General features: G+C 39.4%; 1 protein-coding gene across 1 annotated transcript in view; it reads right to left on the reverse strand.

The window, feature by feature from the left end:
- Positions 1 to 22734, reverse strand: part of wdr27 (WD repeat domain 27) — a 292507-nt gene that overhangs the window by 181851 nt on the left and 87922 nt on the right. Inside the window, exons 18-20 of the mRNA XM_072266892.1 lie at positions 21580 to 21701; positions 15654 to 15787; positions 2905 to 3002 (exon numbers count right to left, since the gene is read on the reverse strand). Coding sequence (XP_072122993.1) covers positions 2905 to 3002; positions 15654 to 15787; positions 21580 to 21701 — 354 coding nt within the window. The remainder of the gene's footprint in view (positions 1 to 2904; positions 3003 to 15653; positions 15788 to 21579; positions 21702 to 22734) is intronic.

Below are 22734 nucleotides of genomic sequence, written 5' to 3' on the forward strand. Positions count from 1 at the left end.
GCACCACCTTATTCCAGATGCTATGCACATTTAAATACAGCACCTTCAATCCTGCAGTCTTTGCTTTTTTGAATTTTGCCTCTTTGTTACATGCATCATCTACTTGTAAACCTGCTGGCTCATCCTCAGCTCTATCATCCTAGTTCCCATCCCCCTGCCATATTAGTTTGGGAGAAGGATGGGAACCAGTATGATAGAGCTGAGGATGAGCCAGCCCAAAACATTCAAACATCCCAGGCAAAGAAAATATCACATCTGCATTTACCCTGTCAAGCTCCGTAAGATTTTGCAGCAGAAGCCCTGTGTCCAATTCTTGGCATTACACTTCAGGAAGGCTATGAAACTTTTAGAGAAGTTCCAGGAATATGGAATTATAGATCTAGGTAGATAGGAGTGGCTGGATTTGTTTTTAAAGCAATGATGGCCATGAGGAATCACAGAATTACAAAGCACAGCAGATCCTTTACCCCCATCATGATAGCACCAAAACTTTCAAAAAGCAGTCCTAAACTAAAAGAAGATTTGAAAGACACGCTTAATATCATGAAGGGTTTGCATAGAATAAAGAATTCCATTAAAGAGATGATTAGAAAATAACCAAAAGAATTATGGAGAAATAGTTCTTCAGATCAAATGCTTAGGAATTTGCCTGCTGGATTAACAGAATATATTCAACAGTTGTTTATTTACACAAATGGAAAGTAACTGCAGGGATGTTCACTAAAAAGCAGAGAATAGGACTAACTGGAATGCTCTTTGAAAGACATAATGCAGACCCAGGTTGAATGGGCTCCTTTTGTGCTGCATATTATATCTGTGCTTAGAAGTATTTCATGGCCTCAGCTCAGTGTCTCTGTAAGATACTAAGTACTGCTGCAATTGTTCTTTGTTTCTGGCCATTTTTGACACATTTTCTGTTGAAGACACAATTTTCCGCCACACAGACTCTGCAACCTGGAATTACACCTCACAGTTTTGGATTGGGAACCATCAGATAAATTCCTTAGGTAGAAAAAAATAACCCTTACTTATCTTATATATTTATGGGGATCAGCCCCACAATGAAAGCCATGATATTGTCTTAAAGCACATTAAAATATCAAAACATCATGAACTAAATTATCCAGTAAACAGTTCTTAATTATTCCTTTTAATTTACTAGTGTTTGTGATATTTCTGTTGTTTCCAATTAAAGCTTATTGGAGTTTATTCCAGATTTTTGATCTTAAGGAGTTGACTGTCTTTTTTTCCAGTTTTCATCCCAAATTATACTATATTCTGCTGTAGTAAGACATTAAGAATGAAAAGAGCAGAATGACTTGTATACAACATATAAATACAATGACATTTGGAAATGTATTTTGCTGGGTCCTAGGTCCAGTGATAAACCGTTCCACCCATTTGCGATCATCTCAGAGGATATTTTTCTTCTTGTCTCCACAACTAAACAAAAAAGATGGCCACAGCATTTTGCCATCTTCCTGTTCAAGCCAAAGTTACTACTCAAAGAAAACCAGAATCCGCCCAGCATCTTCCAACATCTCTCTTGTCCATTGCCGCCAACAACAAAACAGAACCACATAACATTCACATCAAAGATGGTGGAAATCCACACAAAAATGCTGCAGGGACTCAGCAGGTCGGGCAGCAACCACGGAGGGGAATAGAGAGTCGATGTTTCAGGCTGAGAGCCTTCATCAGGACTGGAAAGGAAGGGGTAAGAAGCCAGAATAAGAAGGTAAGGGAGAGAGGGAGGGGAAGAAGAACAAGCTAGAAGGTGATAGGTGAAACCAGGTGAGGGGGATGAAATGACAAGGTTGGAGGTGATAGGTGGAAAAGGTAAAGGGGTGAAGAGGGAATCTGATAGGACAGGAGAGTGGACCATTAGAGAAAGTGAAGGAGGAAGACCACCAGAGGAAGGTGATAGGCAGGTGAGAAGAAAAGAGGTAAGAGGGGAATCAGAACAGGGAATGGAAGGAGAGAGAAGTGGCGGTGGGGAAGAAGCTGGTTAGGGTAGGGTTAAAATTAGGAGTTGCTGGACAGGCTGTCAGGGCCTGTTCCGTACTGTATCTCAATTAATAAATAAATAAATTACCCGAAGTTAGAGAAACCGATGTTCACGTCATCAGGCTGGAGGCTACCTAGACAGAATATCACTCCGCCTCTAAGCTATTTGCAGGCTACCAATATTCAACAATGACAGCCTGTGTCCTGCATTTCAGAACTAATTAGTTCCATGAAGCATGGAAGCAATTTCATGTGACAAGTACAAGTATTATTTTGGCTCTCATTGGATTCGTGCAGATCCAAAAGAACACAGAATGACTGCAGTGTCAGAAATCTTGAGGGTTGCTTACTGAGATTAGGGCTACAAATTTCTTCAAAGCAGTTTTGGGCTATCAAGGTTTCCAACCCAGGGACAATAGGTACTGGAGTGCATTTCCCACTGCTCTCTAGCTTGGCAAGTAATTTGAAAATATAAAGCAGCATTGCTTTAATTTGCTAAAAATAGTCAAGGAAAAAGCACTCTCCAATGTTTGCCTTCTTCCAGGAGAGAGAAAAAAAAAGAGATGATGGCCCAAGCACATGTTTTCTTTATTGATGAAGCTGGAGCAAACACCCATGGTGTGCACTAGACTTGAGGCAAAGAAAATCTGGCATTAAATTATTTATTTTGGCAACTATGTAGAAACCTAAAGCAGCCAAAATGTTATTGCAAAGGCTATAATTCATGACTTCTCCATTCTATCTCTCTTGATAGATAACTGAACAGTGGAGAAATTTTGCTTTTGGTGCACTAGATTTGATTACACATTTTTTTTAAAATTGAAGACAAAGTAGCCTGAGCAACACACAAATCTAATCCCATTACACATAAACATTGTACGTACAGCAAAAGGATACAGGAGTAGAAGTCATTCACTGCAGAGAGGTAACTGATTTCCTGTGTGGCAGCCATCTTGAATTTGCCAACCAATCTGTGTTTGCTTTTCTTCCTATAACTAAACAAACAAGGTTTGTCATTTAAAAAAAGTTACACTTACCACATGTCGCATTTTTACTTTTGAAAGACTTCACTGGCAGTTGTTCTCAGGCCATTTGTGAGAGGTAGAGGGGGTACAGGAAGAGTCTGAAGTAGGCCACCAACAGCCCTTAAGAATGCCACAGAGTTCAGAGTGATACCATTCGTGTTCTTAGCCTGAAGAAGAAACCTTATCTGTCTAATAGTGGCCATGGCAAACACAAGTGGTACAAGCACAGTATTCATGAATATCGTGCCTGCTTAAAGCATACAAATTCATTATTACATTGGATTTATTGGAAATGAAGAGATATGTAAGATTAGTCTTTTTTGCTTCAAATTTCCATCTGCCAATGCAGACAACTTTGTTTTTTAAAGCAATCTAATGAAACTGACATTCTCTAATTTCTGCTGAGGGAAGATAAATTGAGATCCACCTCCTTCTATATAGAAAAGTCTACTCTTCTCAGATCTCCTTAAAACATTTCCCATCTCACCTTCAAGCTGTGCTTTCTAGTTCTAAACTCCCTTTCCCTGGGATAAAGATTCTATCGATACCATGGTCCGTTGATGCTCACTTAATCAAGAACACGAGGAGAACGTTTGCAGGATTCCAAAACTAATTCAAGTACAATCTCTGCAAGGATAATGTATAGTGAATGCATTTTTTAGTAATTCACTAAGAGTTTGAGGAGATTTGGACTGTCACCTAAAACACTCAAAAATTTCTTCAAATGTACCCTGAAAAGCATTCTGACTGGCTGCATCACCGTCTGGTTTGGGGCTACTGCATAAGATCGTAATAAGCTGCAGACAGCTGTAAAATTAGTCAGCTCCATCATGATCACTAGCCTCCATAGTATCCAAGACATCTTCAAGTAATGGTGCCTCAAAAAGGTAGCATCCATCATTAAGGACCCCCACCACCCAAGACATTCCCTCTTCTCATGGTTACCATAAGGAAGGAGGTACAGAAGCCTGAAGGCACACACTCAGCGATTCAGGAACAGCTTCTTCCTCTCTGTCGTCCAATTTCTGAATGGACACTGAAATCATTAATACTACCTCACTATATATAGACACACACACACAGACTTACTATAATTCAGTTTTTTCCTATATTATCCTATATTATCATGGACTGCTATTATCAACATGGAATATCCGTACACTTTACCAGAAAGGAAAGTTGGACAACACATTAAATGAAATGAAAAGGTTGGAAGTTGATATCTTAGGCCTGTCAGAAATTAGATGCACCGACAGTGGCAAATTCACTAAGAATAGTTCTCTGATAATGTACCCTGGAGGTCAACAGCATATGTATGGAGTTGGAATTATTTTAAACAAACAAATATCTTATGGGATATTGGGCGATATCTGACCGGCTGCTTTTAGTTAAATTATGGGGCAACCCTTTTAACATTAGCATAATCCAAGCCTATGCACCAACAAATGATGCGGATGAAGAGGATATCAACAAGTTTTATGAAGACCTCGACAGTGCTTATGAGCAATGTAAATCTCAGGATATAAAACTAGTCATAGGAGATTTTAATTCCAAAGTTGGACAGGAAAGGGTTGATAACATCATAGGACTTTTTGGATTAGGGGAGAAAAATGAAAATGGAAAAAGGTTTACTGATTGGTGTGTCAGAAACAACCAAGTGATCTCCAATACTTGGTATAAAAAACATCCACGAAGATTGTGTACTTGGATTAGCCCTGGAGATAGAACAAGGAATCAAATAGATTTCATTACCATCAATAAATGCTTTAGAAATAATGTCACAAATTCTAAAGCCTACTCAGGAGCAGACTGTGGTTCAGATCACCATCCAGTAATAGCTACCATTAAAACAAAATTAAAGAAACTGAAACGTGGAAAAAAGAGAAAGAAGTATATGCTGGGAGAACTTAAAAATGATAGCATACTTAAGCAATAATTCAAAACAGCTGCAGAAGAACACGTCAACGAAAACGAAACAAAACCCATTTGGGACAGATTTCAATATGCTATACAGCAATCAGCAGAAGAGATAATCCCAAGACAAGAAATCCAACTCACCAACAAGGGGTGGATAACGTAAGAAATTCTAGATCTGATGGAACAAAGAAGGTTAATAAAGAAAAATGTAGTGCAATACAGAGAGCTAGACAGACAGACCAGACAATTGTGCAATATTGCAAAGGAAGAATGGCTGAATCAAAAATGCAATGAAATAGAAGGCCATATTAACAACAGCAAAGAAATGCACATGTGAATTAAGGAAATTACTGGAATTAAGACAACCTCCTGTACAGGATGCATAAGATCAGCAGATGGATCCATACTAACATATACAGATAAAGTATGTGAGAGGTGGATTCCGTATATGGAGCAGCTTTTTGAAGATAACAGAGGGGAACCCCCAGATATTAAACACCCTAATTCTGGCCCACCTATTACCAAAGAAGAAATAACTAAAGCAATGAAATGCATGAAACATGGTAAAACCACTGGACCTGATGAAATTTCAGTAAAAATGATACAAGCCCTACAAGATCTGGGCATAGATATTCTTTTTTGAACTGTTTATTGGCATATATGGGTCTGGTGTATTGCCTGATAATCTCTTGAAATCAGTATTTACAACTCTGCCAAAAATTCCTAGAACTATTGACTGTGAAAATTATGGAACAATCAGTCTTATGAGTCACATAATAAAGATCTTGTTGAGAATTGTTCTGAGTCGAATTAAAAACCAGTTAAGCCCAGAAACTTCTAAACTGCACTATGGGTTTATTGAGGATAGAGGAACTAGGTACGCAATTTTCATACTACGAATGCTTTCAGAAAGGGCAATTCAATATCAAAATGATGTCTTTTTATGTTTTATTGATTTCACTAAAGCATTCGACAAAGTGCAATATGAAAAATTATTTCAAATTCTCACTAAACTAAACATTGACAGAAAGGACCAACAACTGCTTCAAAATTTATACTGGAATCAAGCGGCGGCGGTAAAAATTGATGATAATATAATTAATTGGACTAAAATTCAAAGAGGAGTTAGACAGGGATGTGTTTCCTCACCGGAATTACTTAATATCTATAGTGAAATAATTCTCAGAGAAATAGAAGACCTAGATGGAATAAAAATTGGAGGTGTTAACATCAACAATATAAGATATGCAGATGATACCACTCTAATAGCAAGTACTGCAGAAGACCTACAAATCCTCCTAGACAAAGTAGTACAAACAAGTGCAGATTTTGGTCTAACCATCAACTGTAAAAAAAACAGATGTATGGTAATATCAAAACAGCAGGATACTCCCAACTGCCAATTGTACATTGGTAACCAAGAGACTGAACAAAAGATCAGTTTTAATTACCTCAGTAGCTTTATATCACAAGATGCTAGAAGAAAAGTAGAAATAAAAAGAAGAATTGCCATTGCCAAAACCAACTTCCAAAAAATGAAACCCATTTTTACCAACAGACACATTTCTATGACAACAAGGCTTACACTACTAAAATGTTACATCTGGTCAAACTTGTTGTACGCTTCCAAAACATGGACTATAACACCAGAACTCCAAAGAAACTTAGAAGCAACAGAAATGTGGTTTCTTAGAAGGATGTAGAAAATATCATATAGAGATAGGGTAACTAATGAGACAGTACTCCAACGTGCCCATACAAAAAGATCTTTAATGAGAACATTAAATGAGAGGAAACTTAAATTCCTGGGCCATGTCAGCAGAAAGGGAGAAATAGAACGCCTTACATTACAAGGCCGTATGCCTGGGAAATGCAGAAGAGGAAGGCAAAGAAGAAAATATATGGACACTGTGAAAGAACTAACAGATCTAAGTGTGCGAGATATCATTGACGCTGCGTGGGATCATTCGATGTGAAAAGCCACAATCACCCAAGCATATAACGCGCAAGGCACATAAAGAAGAAGAAGCTATTATCATCATTGCACATTATCACGTACTGCTATATTATCATCATTGCATTGTACTGCTGCCACAAAATTAAGAAATTTCACGACATATGCTTGTGATATTAAACTTGATTCTGATTCTAATCTCAATCAATTTATTGAAAATTTACAATAGACCAAGAAATAAAAACAATCCCCAAACCAAAGGCATATATGATTATGAACATACCACAAAGATCTCTTCAAAATAAAGCTTACATGTTTGTCCTTTTTGGTAACTAAAGCAAATGCCAATGGGTCCTACTCAAGATAGACAAGATACAGAAGGCTCACGTCAAAATATATCCAATTTAGTAGTGCTCAAGTTTGTAGGAAACAAAGGGCAGTAAAGTAATAAGAAGTTCCCCCTTTTAGTAATAACAATTCAGAAATGTCTACAATTTTGCGATTGATTATAACCAAAGTTCAATACCCTGACAATGAACTGCTAATTGGTCTCAATCTAGTCCTGGTATTAGTTTTATTGACATCTTACTTTCAAATCATATTTACAGTACTGTGCAAAAGTCTTAGGCACTCTAGGGTTTTTATATAAATTTTATTTTAGATGTTTATGTTTTGTCTTCTGCATTAGTGTGTCAGTAGAAAAGAGCAAATTTTAGATTTCCAAACATTCATTTTCCAAAAAAATAAATGTTGCAGAGAAACTTTTGTATTTCGTTAAAGATGGTAATATATTAAATAACAGGCCACTTTTCAAATTTAAAATATTGATGACTTTATAGGCATGATTAAACAAAGTTAATGATCAGTAACATAATGAATTGAATGAACTAAACTGATTAACTGAAACAGAAACAAGTGTAGAAGGAATCAAACAAGGCAAAGGACAACTAAACTAAAAGGTGAGAGTGTGATAGATGTGACAGTTTAACATTCAAATCATCAGTTCTTACACCATGGCAAGAGCGAGCATAGCAATAAGACACAGGTGGTCATCCTGCATCAACAAGGTCCCTCCCAAGCAGAAATTTTGCGGTAGACAAGGACTTGAAGATGTGCTGCCAAGCTCTTCTAAAGACACACAACGAAACGGGCATTGCTGAGGACCAGAAATGCAGTGGTTGGCCAAGGAAACTGAGTGCAGCAGACAAGAGATACGTCAAATTGACGTCCCTTCTAAACTGGAAGAAATCCAGCACAGTCCTCTACAGTCTGGAGAGGTTTTGTCATAAGTGGCCTTCATGGAAAAGATATTGGCAAAAAGCAATTCCTCCAAATTGGAAACAAAACCAAGAGACTCAACTACACACAAAAACACAAGGACTGATGTGATAAACAACAACAGCAAGTGCTCTGAACTGATGAGTCAAAATGTGTCATTTTTAGCTCAAACAGGATGCACTTTGTCTGTAGAAGAGCATGAGAACACTATATGGATGGATGTCTGCAGCCAACAGTGAAGCACAGCAGAGGTTCCCTGCGGGTTTGGGGCTGCACATCTTCAAACGGAGTTGGTGATCTAGTCAGAATTAATGGAATCCTCAATGCTGAGAAGTACAAGCAGATTCTCAGCCATCATGCTATACCATGAGGGAGGCATCTGATCAGTCCGAACTTCATTCTGCGGCAGGACAATGACCCCAAACAAACAGGCAAGATCATTTAAGAAATAACTTCAGCGAAAGGAAGAACAAGGAGTTCTTCAACAGATGGTATGTTCTCCACAGAGCTCTGAACTCAACAACATTAAGGATGTTTGGCATTACCTGGAGAGCAGAAGCAAGCGAGACAGCCAAAGTCCACAGAACTGTGGCAAGATGTCCAAGATAATTGAAACAACCTACCAGCCGATTTTCTTATAAAACTGCATGACAGAGTAGCTAAGAGAATTGATGCAGTTTTAAAGGCGAAGGGTGGCTACACCAAATTCAGATTTGATTTAGTTTCTTTTACTGTTTATTCCATATGGCATTTTTTAATATTTAGAAACTTTTCACTTTATTATTCTTGAAAACATCTTTGTTTTACAGAATTTATTTACATGTTTCTAAGACTTCTACACAGAATTGTACCTCAATGAAAATAAAGATAAGGAAAGGTACAAAAGCAATTGCCAAACAAAATGAATAGTGGCCTCCAATCATTGCTTTCGAGAAGAGTAACAGATGGACTCAGTAGTGTGAGGTGAGCATCTTCCAGTTTTCATGTAACTGCCTTTAGTTTGTACATCACTCAATTCTAAATTAATTATTTCAATAGTAAGCAGTAAAATTATAAAAATCAATATAAATCCATAGCCAGGAGTGTAGTTTTGGCAGTCAAGTCCAACTATAGAGACAATAAACACTCATTGGCATTATAATTTGTACCATTAGTTGAACTAATCATGAAGTACTTAGCCACTACCAAGAGTAAGATGGCACGTTGCAATCTTGGGAAACTAATCCAAGCACTCAGTTCCAAACTATTGCTCACTGAGGTCATGGGCAGGAGATAGCAATAAGCTGAAATGGAGTTTCAGGGTTATAAGCATTCAAATGAATTCAGTATCATTAAGGTGTTGTGGATTCCCTGTGAGGCTGTCAGAAGAACATAAAACTTTAACTTTAAAGGAGCAACACACAAAATGCTGGAGGAACTCAGCAGCCCAGGCAGCATCTATGGAAAAGAGTAAACAGTCGACTTTTCAGGTTGAGACCTTTCATCAGGACTGGAAAAGAGATGAGAAGTTAGAGCAAACAGGTGGGGGGGGGGGGAGGGAAGTAAGAAGTACAAGGTGGTAGAAGATAGATGAAACTGAGAGAGGGGAAGGGGAAGGGGAAGGAGCACCAGAGGGAAGTCAATAATAGGTAAGGAGATGAAGTGAAAGAGGGAAATGAGAATGAGAATGGTGAAGGGCTGGGCAATTACCGGAAATTCCAGAAACCGATGTTCGTTCCATTAGGTTGGAGGCTCCCCAGACGAAATTTAAGGTGTTGCTCCTCCAACCCAAGTGTGACCTCATTGTGGCAGTAGAGGAAGCCATGGACTGACATGTCGGAATGAGAATGGAAAGTAGAATTGAAGTGGGTGACTACTGGAAGACCCCACTTTTTCTGACTGACAGAGCATAGGTGCTTGGCAAAGTGGTCTCCCGATCTGTGTTAGGTAAAAAGGAGGTCAGTGTGCTCAACATGTCTATGTTTGGTATTTTGAAAGGTCTATCCAATTAGCCATATGCTTTCCCAATATCTCATCTCTGTCTCTTTCTAGAGAACAGCAAATGCATTGCTTCCAAATGTTTTACATTTCCCCTTTCAAAAATTACGATTAGAACATAGAAATCTACAGCACATTACAGGCCCTTCACTGTAGTGTTGTGCCAACCATGTATCCTACTCTAGAAACTGCCTAGAATTTCCCTACAGCAAAGCCCTCTATATTTCTCAGCTACATGTACCTATCTAAGAGCCTCTTAAACAACCGTACTGTGTCCACTTCTACCACAGGTGCTGACAGATCATTCCATGCACCCACCACTCTCTGTGTGAAAAACTTACCACTGCCATTCCCCCCGTACCTTCCCAAACACCCTAAAACTATATCCTTCGTGTTAGCCATTTCAGACCTGAGAAAAAGCCTCGAGCTATACACATGATCAATGTCTCTCATCACTTTATACACCTCTGTCAGGTCACCTCTCATCCTCCAAGGAGAAAAGGCCAAGTTCACTCAACCTAGTATCAGAAGGCATGCTCCCCAATCCAGGCAACATCCTTGTAAATTTTCTCTGCACTCTCCCTATGGTATCCACATCCTTCCTGTGATGAGGAGACCAGAACTGAACACTCTGACCAAGGTCTTATATAGCTGTAATATTACCTCACGGCTCTTGAACTCATTCTCATGGTGGATGAAGGCCAACACACCATACACTTTCTTAACAATAATGTCAGCCTGCGCAGCAGTTTTGAGTGTCCTAAGGACAGGGACCCCAAGATCTCTCTGATCCTCTGCACTGCCAAGTGTCTTACCATATTCTTTTTTCAAATTTGACCTACCGAAATGAACCATTTCACACTTATCTGGGTTGAACTCCATCGGCCACTTCTCAGCCCAGTTTTGCATCCCATTGATGTCCTGCTGTAACCTCTGACAACCCTCCAGACTGTCCACAACACCCCCAACCTTAGTGTCATCAGCAAACTTACTAACCCATCCTTCTACTTCTTCATCCAAGTCATTTATAAAAATCACAAAGAGGAGGGATCCCAGAACAGATCCCTGCGGAACGCCACTGGTCACTGTCCTCCATGCAGAATACAAACCACCTACAACCATTCTTTGCCGCCTGTGGGCAAGCCAATTCTGGATCCACAAAGCAATGCCTCCTTGGATCCCATGCGTCCTTACTTTCTGAAGGAGCCTTGCATGGGGAACCTTATCAAATGCCTTATTGAAATCCATATACATTACATCCACTGCTCTACTTTCAATGTGTTTTGTTACATCGTCAAAGAATTCAATCAGGCTTGTAAGGTATGGCCTGCCCTTGACAAAGCCATGCAGAATATCCCTAATCAGATTATGTCTCTCCAAATGCTCACAAATCCTCCCTTTCAGGATCTTCTCCAACAACTTGCCCACTACTGAAGTAAGACTCACTGGTCTATAATTTCCTGGGTTATCTCTACTCCCTTTCGTGAACAAGGGAACAATATTTACAACATTCCAATCCTCTGGTACTTCTCCCGTCCCCACTGATGATGCAAAATATCATCGCCAGAGGCTCAGCAATCTCCTCCTTTGCTTCCCACAGTAACCTGAGGTATACCTTGTCCGGACCCAGAGACTTATCTAACTTAATGCTTTTCAAATGCTCCAGCATATCATTTTTCTTTAATGTCTATATGCTCAAGCACTTCAGTCGGCTGTAAATCATCCCCACAATTGCTAAGGTCCTTTTCTCTGGTGAATACTGAAGCAAAGTATTCATTAAGTACCTTCACTACCTCCTCCTGCTCCATGCACAAGTTTCCACTATCCCACCTGATTGGTCCTACTCTCACATGGCTCATCCTCTTGCTCTTCACATACTTGTAGAATGCCTTGGGATTTTCCTTAATCCTACTCACCAAGGCCTTCTCACAGCCCCTTTTAGCTCTCCTAATTTCATTCTTAAGCTCCTTCATAGAACATAGAACATAGACTAGTACAGCACATTACCGATCTTCGGCCCACAATGTTGTGCCGACCCTCAAACCCTGCCTCCCATATAACCCCCCCCCACCTTAAATTCTTCCATATACCTGTCTAGTAGTCTCTTAAACTTCCCTAGTGTATCTGCCTCCACCACTGACTCAGGCAGTGCATTCCACGCACCAACCATTCTCTGAGTAAAAAACCTTCTTCTAATATCCCCCTTGAACTTCCCACCCCTTACCTTAAAGCCATGTACTCTTGTATTGAGCAGTGATGCCTTGGGGAAGAGGCGCTGGCTATCCACTCTATCTATTCCTCTTATTATCTTGTACACCTCTATCATGTCTCCTTCCATCCTCTTTCTCTCCAAAGAGTAAAGCCCTAGCTCCCTTAATCTATGATCATAATCCATACTATCTAAACCAGGCAGCATCCTGGTAAATCTCCTCTGTACCCTTTCCAATGCTTCCACATCCTTCCTATAGTGAGGCGACCAGAACTGGACACAGTACTCCAAGTGTAGCCTAACCAGAGTTTTCTAGAGCTGCATCCTTACATCGCGACTCTTAAACTCTATCCCTCGACTTATGAAAGCTAACACCCCATAAGCTTTCTTAACTACCCTATTTACCTGTGAGGCAACTTTCAGGGATCTGTGGACATGTACCCCCAGATCCCTCTGCTCCTCCACACTACCAAGTATCCTGCCATTTACTTTGTACTCTGCCTTCGAGTTTGTCCTTCCAAAGTGTACCACCTCACACTTCTCCGGGTTGAACTCCATCTGCCACTTCTCAGCCCACTTCTGCATCCTATCAATGTCTCTCTGCAATCTTCGACAATCCTCTACACTATCTACAATACCACCAACATTTGTGTCATCTGCAAACTTGCCAAACCACCTCTCTACCCCCACATCCAGGTCGTTAATAAAAATCAAGAAAAGTAGGGGTCTCAGAACAGATCCCTGTGGGACACCACTAGTCACAACCTTCTAATCTGAATGGACTCCCTCCACCACGACCCCCTGCCTTCTGCAGGCAAGCCAATTCTGAATCCACTTGGCCAAACTTCCCTGGATCCCATGCCTTCTGACTTTCTGAATAAGCCTACCATGTGGAAACTTGTCAAATGCCTTACTAAAATCCATACAGATCACATCCGCTGCACTACCCTCATCTATATGCCTGGTCACCTCCTCAAGAACTCTATCAGGCTTGTTAGACATGATCTGCCCTTCACAAAGCCATGCTGACTGTCCCTGATCAGACCATGATTCCCTAAATGCCCATAGATCCTATCTCTAAGAATCTTTTCCAACAGCTTTCCTACCACAGACGTAAGGCTCACTGGTCTATAATTACCCGGACTATCCCTACTACCTTTTTTGAACAAGGGGACAACATTCGCCTCCCTCCAGTCCTCCGGTACCATTCCCGTGGACAACAAGGACATAAAGATCCTAGCCAGAGGCTCAGCAATCTCTTCCCTCACCTCATGGAGCAGCCTGGGGAATATTCCGTCAAGCCCTGGGGACTTATCCGTCCTAATGTATTTTAACAACTCCAACACCTCCTCTCCCTTAATATCAACATGCTTCAGAACATCAACCTCACTCATATTGTCCTCACCATCCTTCCTGGCAACCTTGTACTTTTCTAGAGTTCTAACAGTATCTAGTTTCTGGGACCTTCCGTAAGATTTTCTTCCTAACTAGATTTTCTACTTCTTTTGTACACCATGGTTCTTTTACCCTACCATCCTTTCCCTGCCTCAATGGAACATACTTACACAGAACGCCAGGCAAATGTTCCCTGAAGATTTGCCATATTTCTACCATGCATTTCCCTGAGAACATCTGCTCCCAATTTATGCTCCCAAGTTTCTGCCTAATAGCATCATATTCCTCCCTACTCCAGTTAAATATTTTCCCAAATTGTCTGCTTCTATCCTTCTCCAGCGCTGTGGTAAAGGAGATAGAGTTGTGATCACTACCTCCAAAATGCTCTCCCACTGAGAAATCTGACAACTCACCAGTTTCATTTCCCAATACCAGATCAAGTACAGCTTCTCCTCCAGTTAAATGTGCTTCCACAAACATTTCCAAATTCAAACAAAGCAATGTGTTTATCACAATATTTTAGATCAGTATAGTAAAGGGGAAACTATTTACCCATATCTATTTTGTCAAAACTCTTATTAGAGTCAGAGAGCACAGAAACTTGCCTTCACCCACCTGGTCAATGCCAACCTGTTAAACACCTTTGCTTTAAATATTTCCAGTGATCTGGCCTCCGGAATTCAACAGTCTCTGCAAGAAGAACTGTTCCCTTATCTTCCACTGAGAATATAATTGGAGCTAGAAGGACCATTGTTGACTTATCTCACTACAGCTAGAAGCACATTGTTGCTTTCAATAGGAATTAAAAGTAATAATTTTCAGAATTAGGTTTATCAAGACCTCTGCCATACAGGACATGCCCTCTTCTTCCTGCTACCATCAGGATGGAGGTACAGGAGCATCAGGTCCCACACCACCAGGGTCAGGAACAGTTATTACCTTTCAATGATCAGGCTCCTGAACCAGCACCACTCACAACTCTGAACTGATCATTGAACACAACCTACGAATTCACTTTTAAGGATTCTAGAACTCATGTTCTCAGTACATTTATTTATTATTATTATTTGTTTCTTATGCCTTCCTTTGCACAATGGCTGCTTGACAGTCTTTGTGTGCAGTTCTTTCATTGATTCAACTGTACTTCTTTGTTCTACTGTGAATGCCCGCAGAAAACCTATTTCAGGGTAGTATTTGGTGACATACTGTATACTCGCTTTGATAATAAATTAACAACCGTGGCTGACGAGGGAAGTCAAAGACAGGATAAAAGCAAAGGAATGGGCATAAAATATAGCAAAAATTAGTGGGAAACTGGAGCAGTGCGAAGCTAGTAAAAGCCAAGAGAAGGCATCTAAAAAAGGAGAGAAAAGATGAAATATGAAGGCAAGCGAGCCAATAAATAAAAGAGGATACCAGAAGTTTTTCAGCTATGTAGTAGAGGAGGTACATTAGGGGTATTTAAGAAAATCTTTGATAGACATATGGATGATAGAAAAATGTGGGGCTATATATAGGAGGAAAATGTTAGATTGATCTTAGAGCAGGTTAGTAGATTGGCACAACATCATGGGCTAAAATGCTGGTTCTTTGCTGTACTGTTCTAACATAAAGGCATGGAACTTAAAGTTACTGACCTTCTCCACATTTGATCCCCTATGAGGACAGGCTTATGGACCTCCAGCTTCTTCCTCCTGTATTCAGGCCTCCTGTAGGCTGGGCCATAGGGCTTCTCTCCATGTTGTATGACTCTAAATTTGTTTCTATTTCAGACTAATTCTATAAAATATATTTTCTGAGAGGGGAAAAGGAATGCCAAAATATGTTCCTTTCACCAACACCCATCATTTTAATAAGCTCATAAGTAAAACAAATGTCAAAGTAAACTTGCCTTTTAATGTCATCCCTGCTTGTGTCCAAATGGTATTTATGCAGCTGAAACTGAGATCCTGAAGAGAACAACAGAAATTTGTCCATATAATAGAACTGAGCTGATCGTGCTGGCCTTGAAAGTGTTTCCGGACCCTAACAGACAAAAAAACAAGCAGATATTTCTATCGCATTGAGTACAGAATTAAGAAAAACATCAGTATGGGTTGACGTACTAAATTGCTTTGGTTAAGATACTGTATCCCAGAAATGGTTTGGTTGATTTTCAACATGTTAATCAGGATGCTTGTGATATTTATCCAGTACTTCTAGTTCTTTTTAATCATGCTTTGGATATGTGCAGTGGGAGTAATAAACTCATAAGGCCATAAGACATAGGAGAAGAATTAGGCCATTCGGCCTATCAACTCTGCTCCGCCATTCCATCATGGCTGATTTATTATCCCTCTCAAACCTATTCTCCTGCCTTCTCCCCATAATCCTTGAAGCCATTACTCATCAATTACCTATTAACCTCCAATTTAAATATACCAATAACTTGGCCATCACTTGACACAGCCATCTGTGACAATCAATTCCACAGATTCACCACTTTCTGACTGACAAAATTTCTCCTCACCTCTGTTCTAAAGGGAGAACCATCTATTCCGAGGTTGTGCCCTCTGGCCCTAAACTCTCTCACTACAGGAAACACCCTCTCCTAGTCTACTCTCTCTAAACCTTTCAATATTCAGTAGGTTTCAATGAGGTCCCTCTTCATTCTTCTAAATTCCAGTCAGTACAGGCCCAGAACCATCAAATGCTCTTCATACGTTAACCCTTTCGTTCCTGGGATCATTCTCATGAACCTCTTCTGGATCCCCTCCGACACCAGCACATCCTTTCTTAAGATAAGGAGCCTAAAACTGCTCGCAATAGTCCAAGTACAATTTGACCAATCCCTCATAAAGCCTCATTGTTTGACTGTTCTGTGGGATGAACTGGAAGCCATCTCTTCAAGAGATTCAGTGTTGACACTAGCGGCTCTCAGGTTTTCCCATGATAACAAGCAAAATCACAGTAACAGAGTTTTTAGGCACCATTTACCAAGCTATAATGAAAATACGATTCAATATCTAATACTCATGGACACACACAACAGAAACATTGATCTGTTTTCACAGAAAATCTATTTTGAACATCAGACAAAACATTTTACTCTGCAGCATCGCAGAAAAAAACAACCACATTCCAGACAATAGTTTACATTAAGTGTATTGACTGAATCTTTTGAGAAAACGTCAGATCAAGCATCAACTGAAACAGATTTGGTTACACAATTCTCAAGCCACATTAGAGCTGAACTTAATAAATGAAGCATAATTGATGAAATGTTAAATTGATGCAACACTATATTAGTAGCCTTGATTCACATTTATGATAAACACCAGAGATTCTGCAGATGCTGGAAATCCAGAGCCACACACACGCAGCCACAAAAATGAGTCGACATTTCGGGCCAAAACCCTTCATCATAAGCCCTGATGAATGGTCACAGCCCCTCCATTCCCCTCTACTTATGTTGCCTCATCTGCTGAGTTCCTCGGGGGGGGGGGTAGGTGTGTGAGTGTGCGCGTACATGTGTGCGTGCGTGTGTATCTCTTCATATTTATGATATTTGGATACTTTTTTGTTCTACAATTTTGAACAGGCAGTAAAAGAGGTTCAGTATACCTACATCTGGTTAAGAATACAACAGACTAAACAGAGAATCAAGATGGTCTATAAATATGACAGTTCTTTTGTTCCAAAAAGCAAAAAAGTTATATTGTGAGCAGTCAATTATTCCTCAATACTACAAATGGTCATTAATGTTCCAGAGTTTAGTAAATATTGGATATGATGACTCCAACAAGATGCTTGACTCGTCTTTGCACCTGGTTCATTTCCTCTGGAGATTAAGTAAACTATGACAGCCTAATATATGGACTGTGGTAGAACAGGCCTGGTGAAGTTTTATTTTAATTATATTAAATTTCCAATGGTGACAGGACTCCAACTACTAATTAAGTACAATTAAATATACTGCCTACCAAATCTTTATAGATTTGCAAGACCCTTTTCTCAGAGTGAGTTATTACATTGTTCTGCCAATCCAAAGCCAACCTTATAAACATTTCTAATAAATTGCACGTCTTTAAAAAAAACTTTCATTTTTACATATTTTGATGACGTAAATGAAAATAGCTTTATTAATAGAGGTTTATAAATTCCAACATTCAGCTAATCGATCATTGTGGACTTCAACATGAATATTGCATCTGCTTTGAATAAATATATACTTAACAGGTTGGGCCAATTGTTTTCAAGGTCTTGCGAAGCACTTGGATTGCACTGTCAATCAGATGGAACATTTTAACTTTTTACCACAGCAATCATGCCTACAGTTCTACTTTTATTTACCAGGCATGACCTTAATTGAATTCTGTTTAATGCAGATGCATTCCACGCAAAAAAATCAGAAGTAATAGGATAAATAAATCTGAAACTTTGCAAAGCAACTTGGATATTTGCTGTGTTGTGAGTAGTTCGCTGATGCCAGATTATGGGGCCCAGGAGTCCCATTATTGTGCACAGATGCAGATTCAGTGTACCATGTTCATTTTTAGAAGTTGCCTCACTTTCATATGGGTCAGTTTGATTGGTCAAAAATGATGTAATGGAATACAGTTCATCTGGTAGGATGCACACAGCTGACAACAGGAAAGTTGTAATAATTCATTCATGCAGATCATGTTATGATATTTTAAATTCAGTAAATCATCACTCAGAAATAAGATTTGAAAAAAGATTTTTTCTTCATACACTTTCTAAAAAGTCTATAGCAGACGTTACATATCACCCCACCAGCCTCCACGTCCAGCACATAATACTCCGGAACTTCCACCATCTCCAATGAGAGCCAATTACTAAGTACATCTTCCCCTCCCTCCCACTTTCTTCAGGGATCGCTCTCTATGAAACTCTATTGTCTATTCGTCCCTCTCCACTTATCTCCCTCCTGGCACTTATCCTTGCAAGCAGAACAAGTGCTACACCTCCTCCCTCATTACCATTCAGGGCCCCAAACAGTCCTTCCAGATAAGCCAACACTTCACCTGTGAGTCTGTTGGGGTCATATACTGTGTCTGGTGTTTCCAGTGTGGCCTCCTGTATATCAGTGAGACTCGATGTAGACTGGGAGACCATTTTGCAAAGCACCTACATGCCATCTGCCAGAAAAACAGGATCTCCCAGTAGCCACCTATTTTAATTTCACTTCCCATTCCCATTTTGATGTGTCTAGCCATGGATTCCTCTACTGTTGCAATGAGGCCGCACTCAGATTGGAACATTCTATCTGGGTAGCCTCCAACCAGATGGCATGAACATTAATTTCTCAAACCTCTGCAAATGGCTCTGTCTCTACCCTGTCCACCATTCTCCATCCCCTTTTCCCTCTCTCACCTTATATCACTGCCTCCTTCGGGTGCTCCTCCTCCTTTTCTTTCCTCCATGGCCTTCTGTCCTCTCCTATCGGACACCCACTTCTCCAGCCCTGTATCTTTTTCACCAATCAACTTCCCAGCTCTTTACTTCAACCCCCTCCCTCCCAGGTTCACATATCCCTTGTGTTTCTCCCTCCACCCACCCGCCCCCCCCCCAACCTTTCAACTCTACTCTTCATCATTTTCTTCAGGTCTCAGCCCAAAACGTTGACTATGCCCTTTTCCATAGACGCTGCCTGGCCTGCTGAGTTCCTCCATCATTTTGTGTGTGTTGCTTAGATTTCCAGCATCTGCAGATTTTCTCTTGTTTGATATAAAACTCAATGATTTTCTCTATCTTGAATCTTTATAAAACTGGAGAAACTTAAAACTTTTGACACTTTTAAACATTCCCAAATCAGCTCTTAAAAGTTGAATACAAAAAAAGCTGTTTCTACTTATTTTGCAATATGGTATTGAAACCTGAAGAACAAAACAGCATCTTATACAACACATTCATTTTCTCAAGTCAATCATCCAATTAATTAATCACAAATTAAAAGGTACATGTATCTCTTAGTCTACACAACGAAGAAACCAACACTCAAATTCTTCTTTCCTAAAACAGTATCTGAAGCAATGTTCCTGCATTCATATGATTCTTCAAACCTGTCCCTGAGAATTCCAGATCTCTGGCAAGAAGCCAGAACCTGCCCGCCTTTCTAAATTACTAGACACCCAAATAATGTCTTGGAATCATAATATAACAGAACAATGAGGAAATGGAAAGATGATTGAAAGAAATCTTGCTATCAATTCTAAAAAGAATGTACAATACATCCTTGAACTAAGCACTCAACACCCGCCACATATACATTAATGACACATGGCAGCCATTATAGCCTTGCAGCCAATAATTCTGAACAGTGACATTGTTTTATTTATGCAGTGTCAGAAAGTGTTTAATGGATTTGTACTGTATTTATAAAGTGCCTTTCCAATCTCTAAACATCCCAAAGAACTTTACAGTCAATAAAGTACTTTTCAATGAGCTTTCACCATCACTTGCTTAGTAATTACATGCATATTTGGTGTAAATTTAAATGTAAAGATGCTAAAAGAAAAATCCGTAGGCTGGTCAACGTTACAATGCAGAAGTGTCATTTTCCAATATGGCTATCCTTAGTCTATAGTAGTCTTTTGGAACAGTCTATAATATCAAAGGTCAGAGTACATTTATTATCAAAGTATGTATATATCATTATACACCTCCCCAAGAAACATTTTCTTGCAGGCATTCACAGTAGAAACTAAGAAAGAGTAGAATCAATGACAATACAACAAAGATGGACAAACAACTGATCTGCAAAGGACAACAAACTGTGTTAATACTGGACACAGACAGATGATATTCAGAACCCGAGTTGTAAAGTTATTGTAAGTGAGTCCATAGGTTGTGGAATCAAGTTCACTATTGAGGTGAGTGACGTTATCCATGCTGGTTCAGGAGCCTGAAGGTTGAAGGATAATAACTGACCCTGAACCTAGGCTCCTGTACTCCTTTCCTGATGGCAGCAGCAAGATGAGAGCATACTCTGCATGGTGCAGGTCCTCGATGATGGATGCTGTTTGTAGATGGTGTAAAGGACTTTTCCTATGATGGACTAGGCTGCACCCACTTCTTTTTGTCAGTTTTTCTGGTCATGGGCTTTGGTATTCTTACAAGTGAGAGATTAAAGATTTTCATCCTGTATTTCTGAGCAACCCACATGCCAGACACAGATGCAAGATCTGCCATTTGACAGGGAGCATACAGTCATAAAACAGGCATTATTTTAGCAGTTCTGAGATGCCACTGCTATATATCAGAAACTGAGAAATGGAAATTGTACTAGTTATCCATGTATCTGGAACCCACGAAGCAAATGGGATGTGGAAGAAAAATCAACCAATATATGATTTAATATGCTGGAAATATATTCTAAAAAAGGGAAAATTAACAGTTATGGGAACGTTCCCTCTAATTATTTTAAAGCTGAGCAGGAAATGTTCACATGGCCTGAAAACAGTGCAGAATTTAACAAAACATTATGTAGAAGAAAATTACTGCTGTGCGGCAACAAAGGCTACGTATATCGGAGCAATTCAGTTATTGCGCGGCCGCGCACCCGTGCAGTTTAGAGGGAACAGTGATTATGGGAAAGAACAAGAAGTGGGAATAATCGAATAATTCAGAAAATTAATGCAGATCCCTTCTGTGCTCCGTGATTCTATGTCCCTCTAGATTGGGAACAGACTTGAAGAAAGATGAAGCAAACAACCAAGATTAATTGTGATAGAAAAAAATGAAAGACAGGTAACAGAAGTGGTGACTTTGGATATATATATATATAAAATGATAACAAATGGTTAAATAATTACCAGCATCAATGCAGGGGTTGAGCCACGAACTGGCCAGATCCATAATGACCTATCTTCCGATGCTGTTAAAAGCCATTTATTATTTTGTGTCCAATCCAAGCAGCTCACTGCCCCATCATGGCCTTAAGAAAAGCACAGTATATAGAATATGTTATCATACTATAAGAAAACACCTATGTTTAAATTCTGGAGTGAATTCTAGAGACATAGGAAAACAAAAAAGACCACTTTATAAAATACCGCTGTGCATAATCTGATTGTCCTTGACACTTATCAACCACTGTGTTAATTGCTTTGCAATGAGGAACACACCAAAAATATCATAATTACCTCCAGTAGAGTCCAGAAGAGATGCTTAATTTTTGAATACATTTAAGTCAATCAGCCTGATCCAGAAAATATCTTACCTAAAATAACCAGTTTTTAAGGAAAATTTTCAAGATAATATCTATAATATGTGAATGCGAATCCTAGCAACATATTAACTTCGTCATTCAGCATGGCCACACAAGCTTTTATTCAAATCATTTCCTAAACTAGCAAGATAAATGACCTACAAGTATAACCACTATTGTGTTTTTGGGGAAAGAAAACCAAAACAGTACAAAAATAACTAAATGAGTTATTTTTTTTAAGCAGGTGTATACTAACTTGCTTATACTTATGTTTTCACAAAGTTTAAATGGTCTTAATAGCTACAGTAGATTATTTCAAATCTACATCAGCAAACTAATTTGTTTTTAAATAAAGTGTTTGAGCGCAAATTCAGGTAGTAAAGTGTTGTCTGTGCTGCCCTCTAGTGTACAACATAATTAACAAAATAGAATTAGACAATGATTGTTTCACAACAATCCCAATCTTTGTCCACCATCATATATTCTCAAGTATAATCTGGAAACCCAGTCATAAATTGTTTTCCTATACCATCATTAAAAGTGGATATACCACCATAAGACACACAACGTGAGAGAGGTGGTGTCTCTTCTCGGCCCAAAATGTCACCTCTGTACTCCTCTCCATAGATGCTGTCGGATCTGCTGAGTTCTTCCAGCATTGTGTGTGTTACTCTAAATTTTCAGCATCTGCAGAATCTCTTGTGTCTGTTTGCTGTCTGTTTAAAATTTGTTTGTAAAATCTCAGTGCTGGTACAGGGTT

The sequence above is a fragment of the Mobula birostris genome, chromosome 8 (assembly GCF_030028105.1).
Source record: "Mobula birostris isolate sMobBir1 chromosome 8, sMobBir1.hap1, whole genome shotgun sequence".
In the NCBI taxonomy this organism is placed as follows: Eukaryota; Metazoa; Chordata; class Chondrichthyes; order Myliobatiformes; family Myliobatidae; genus Mobula; species Mobula birostris.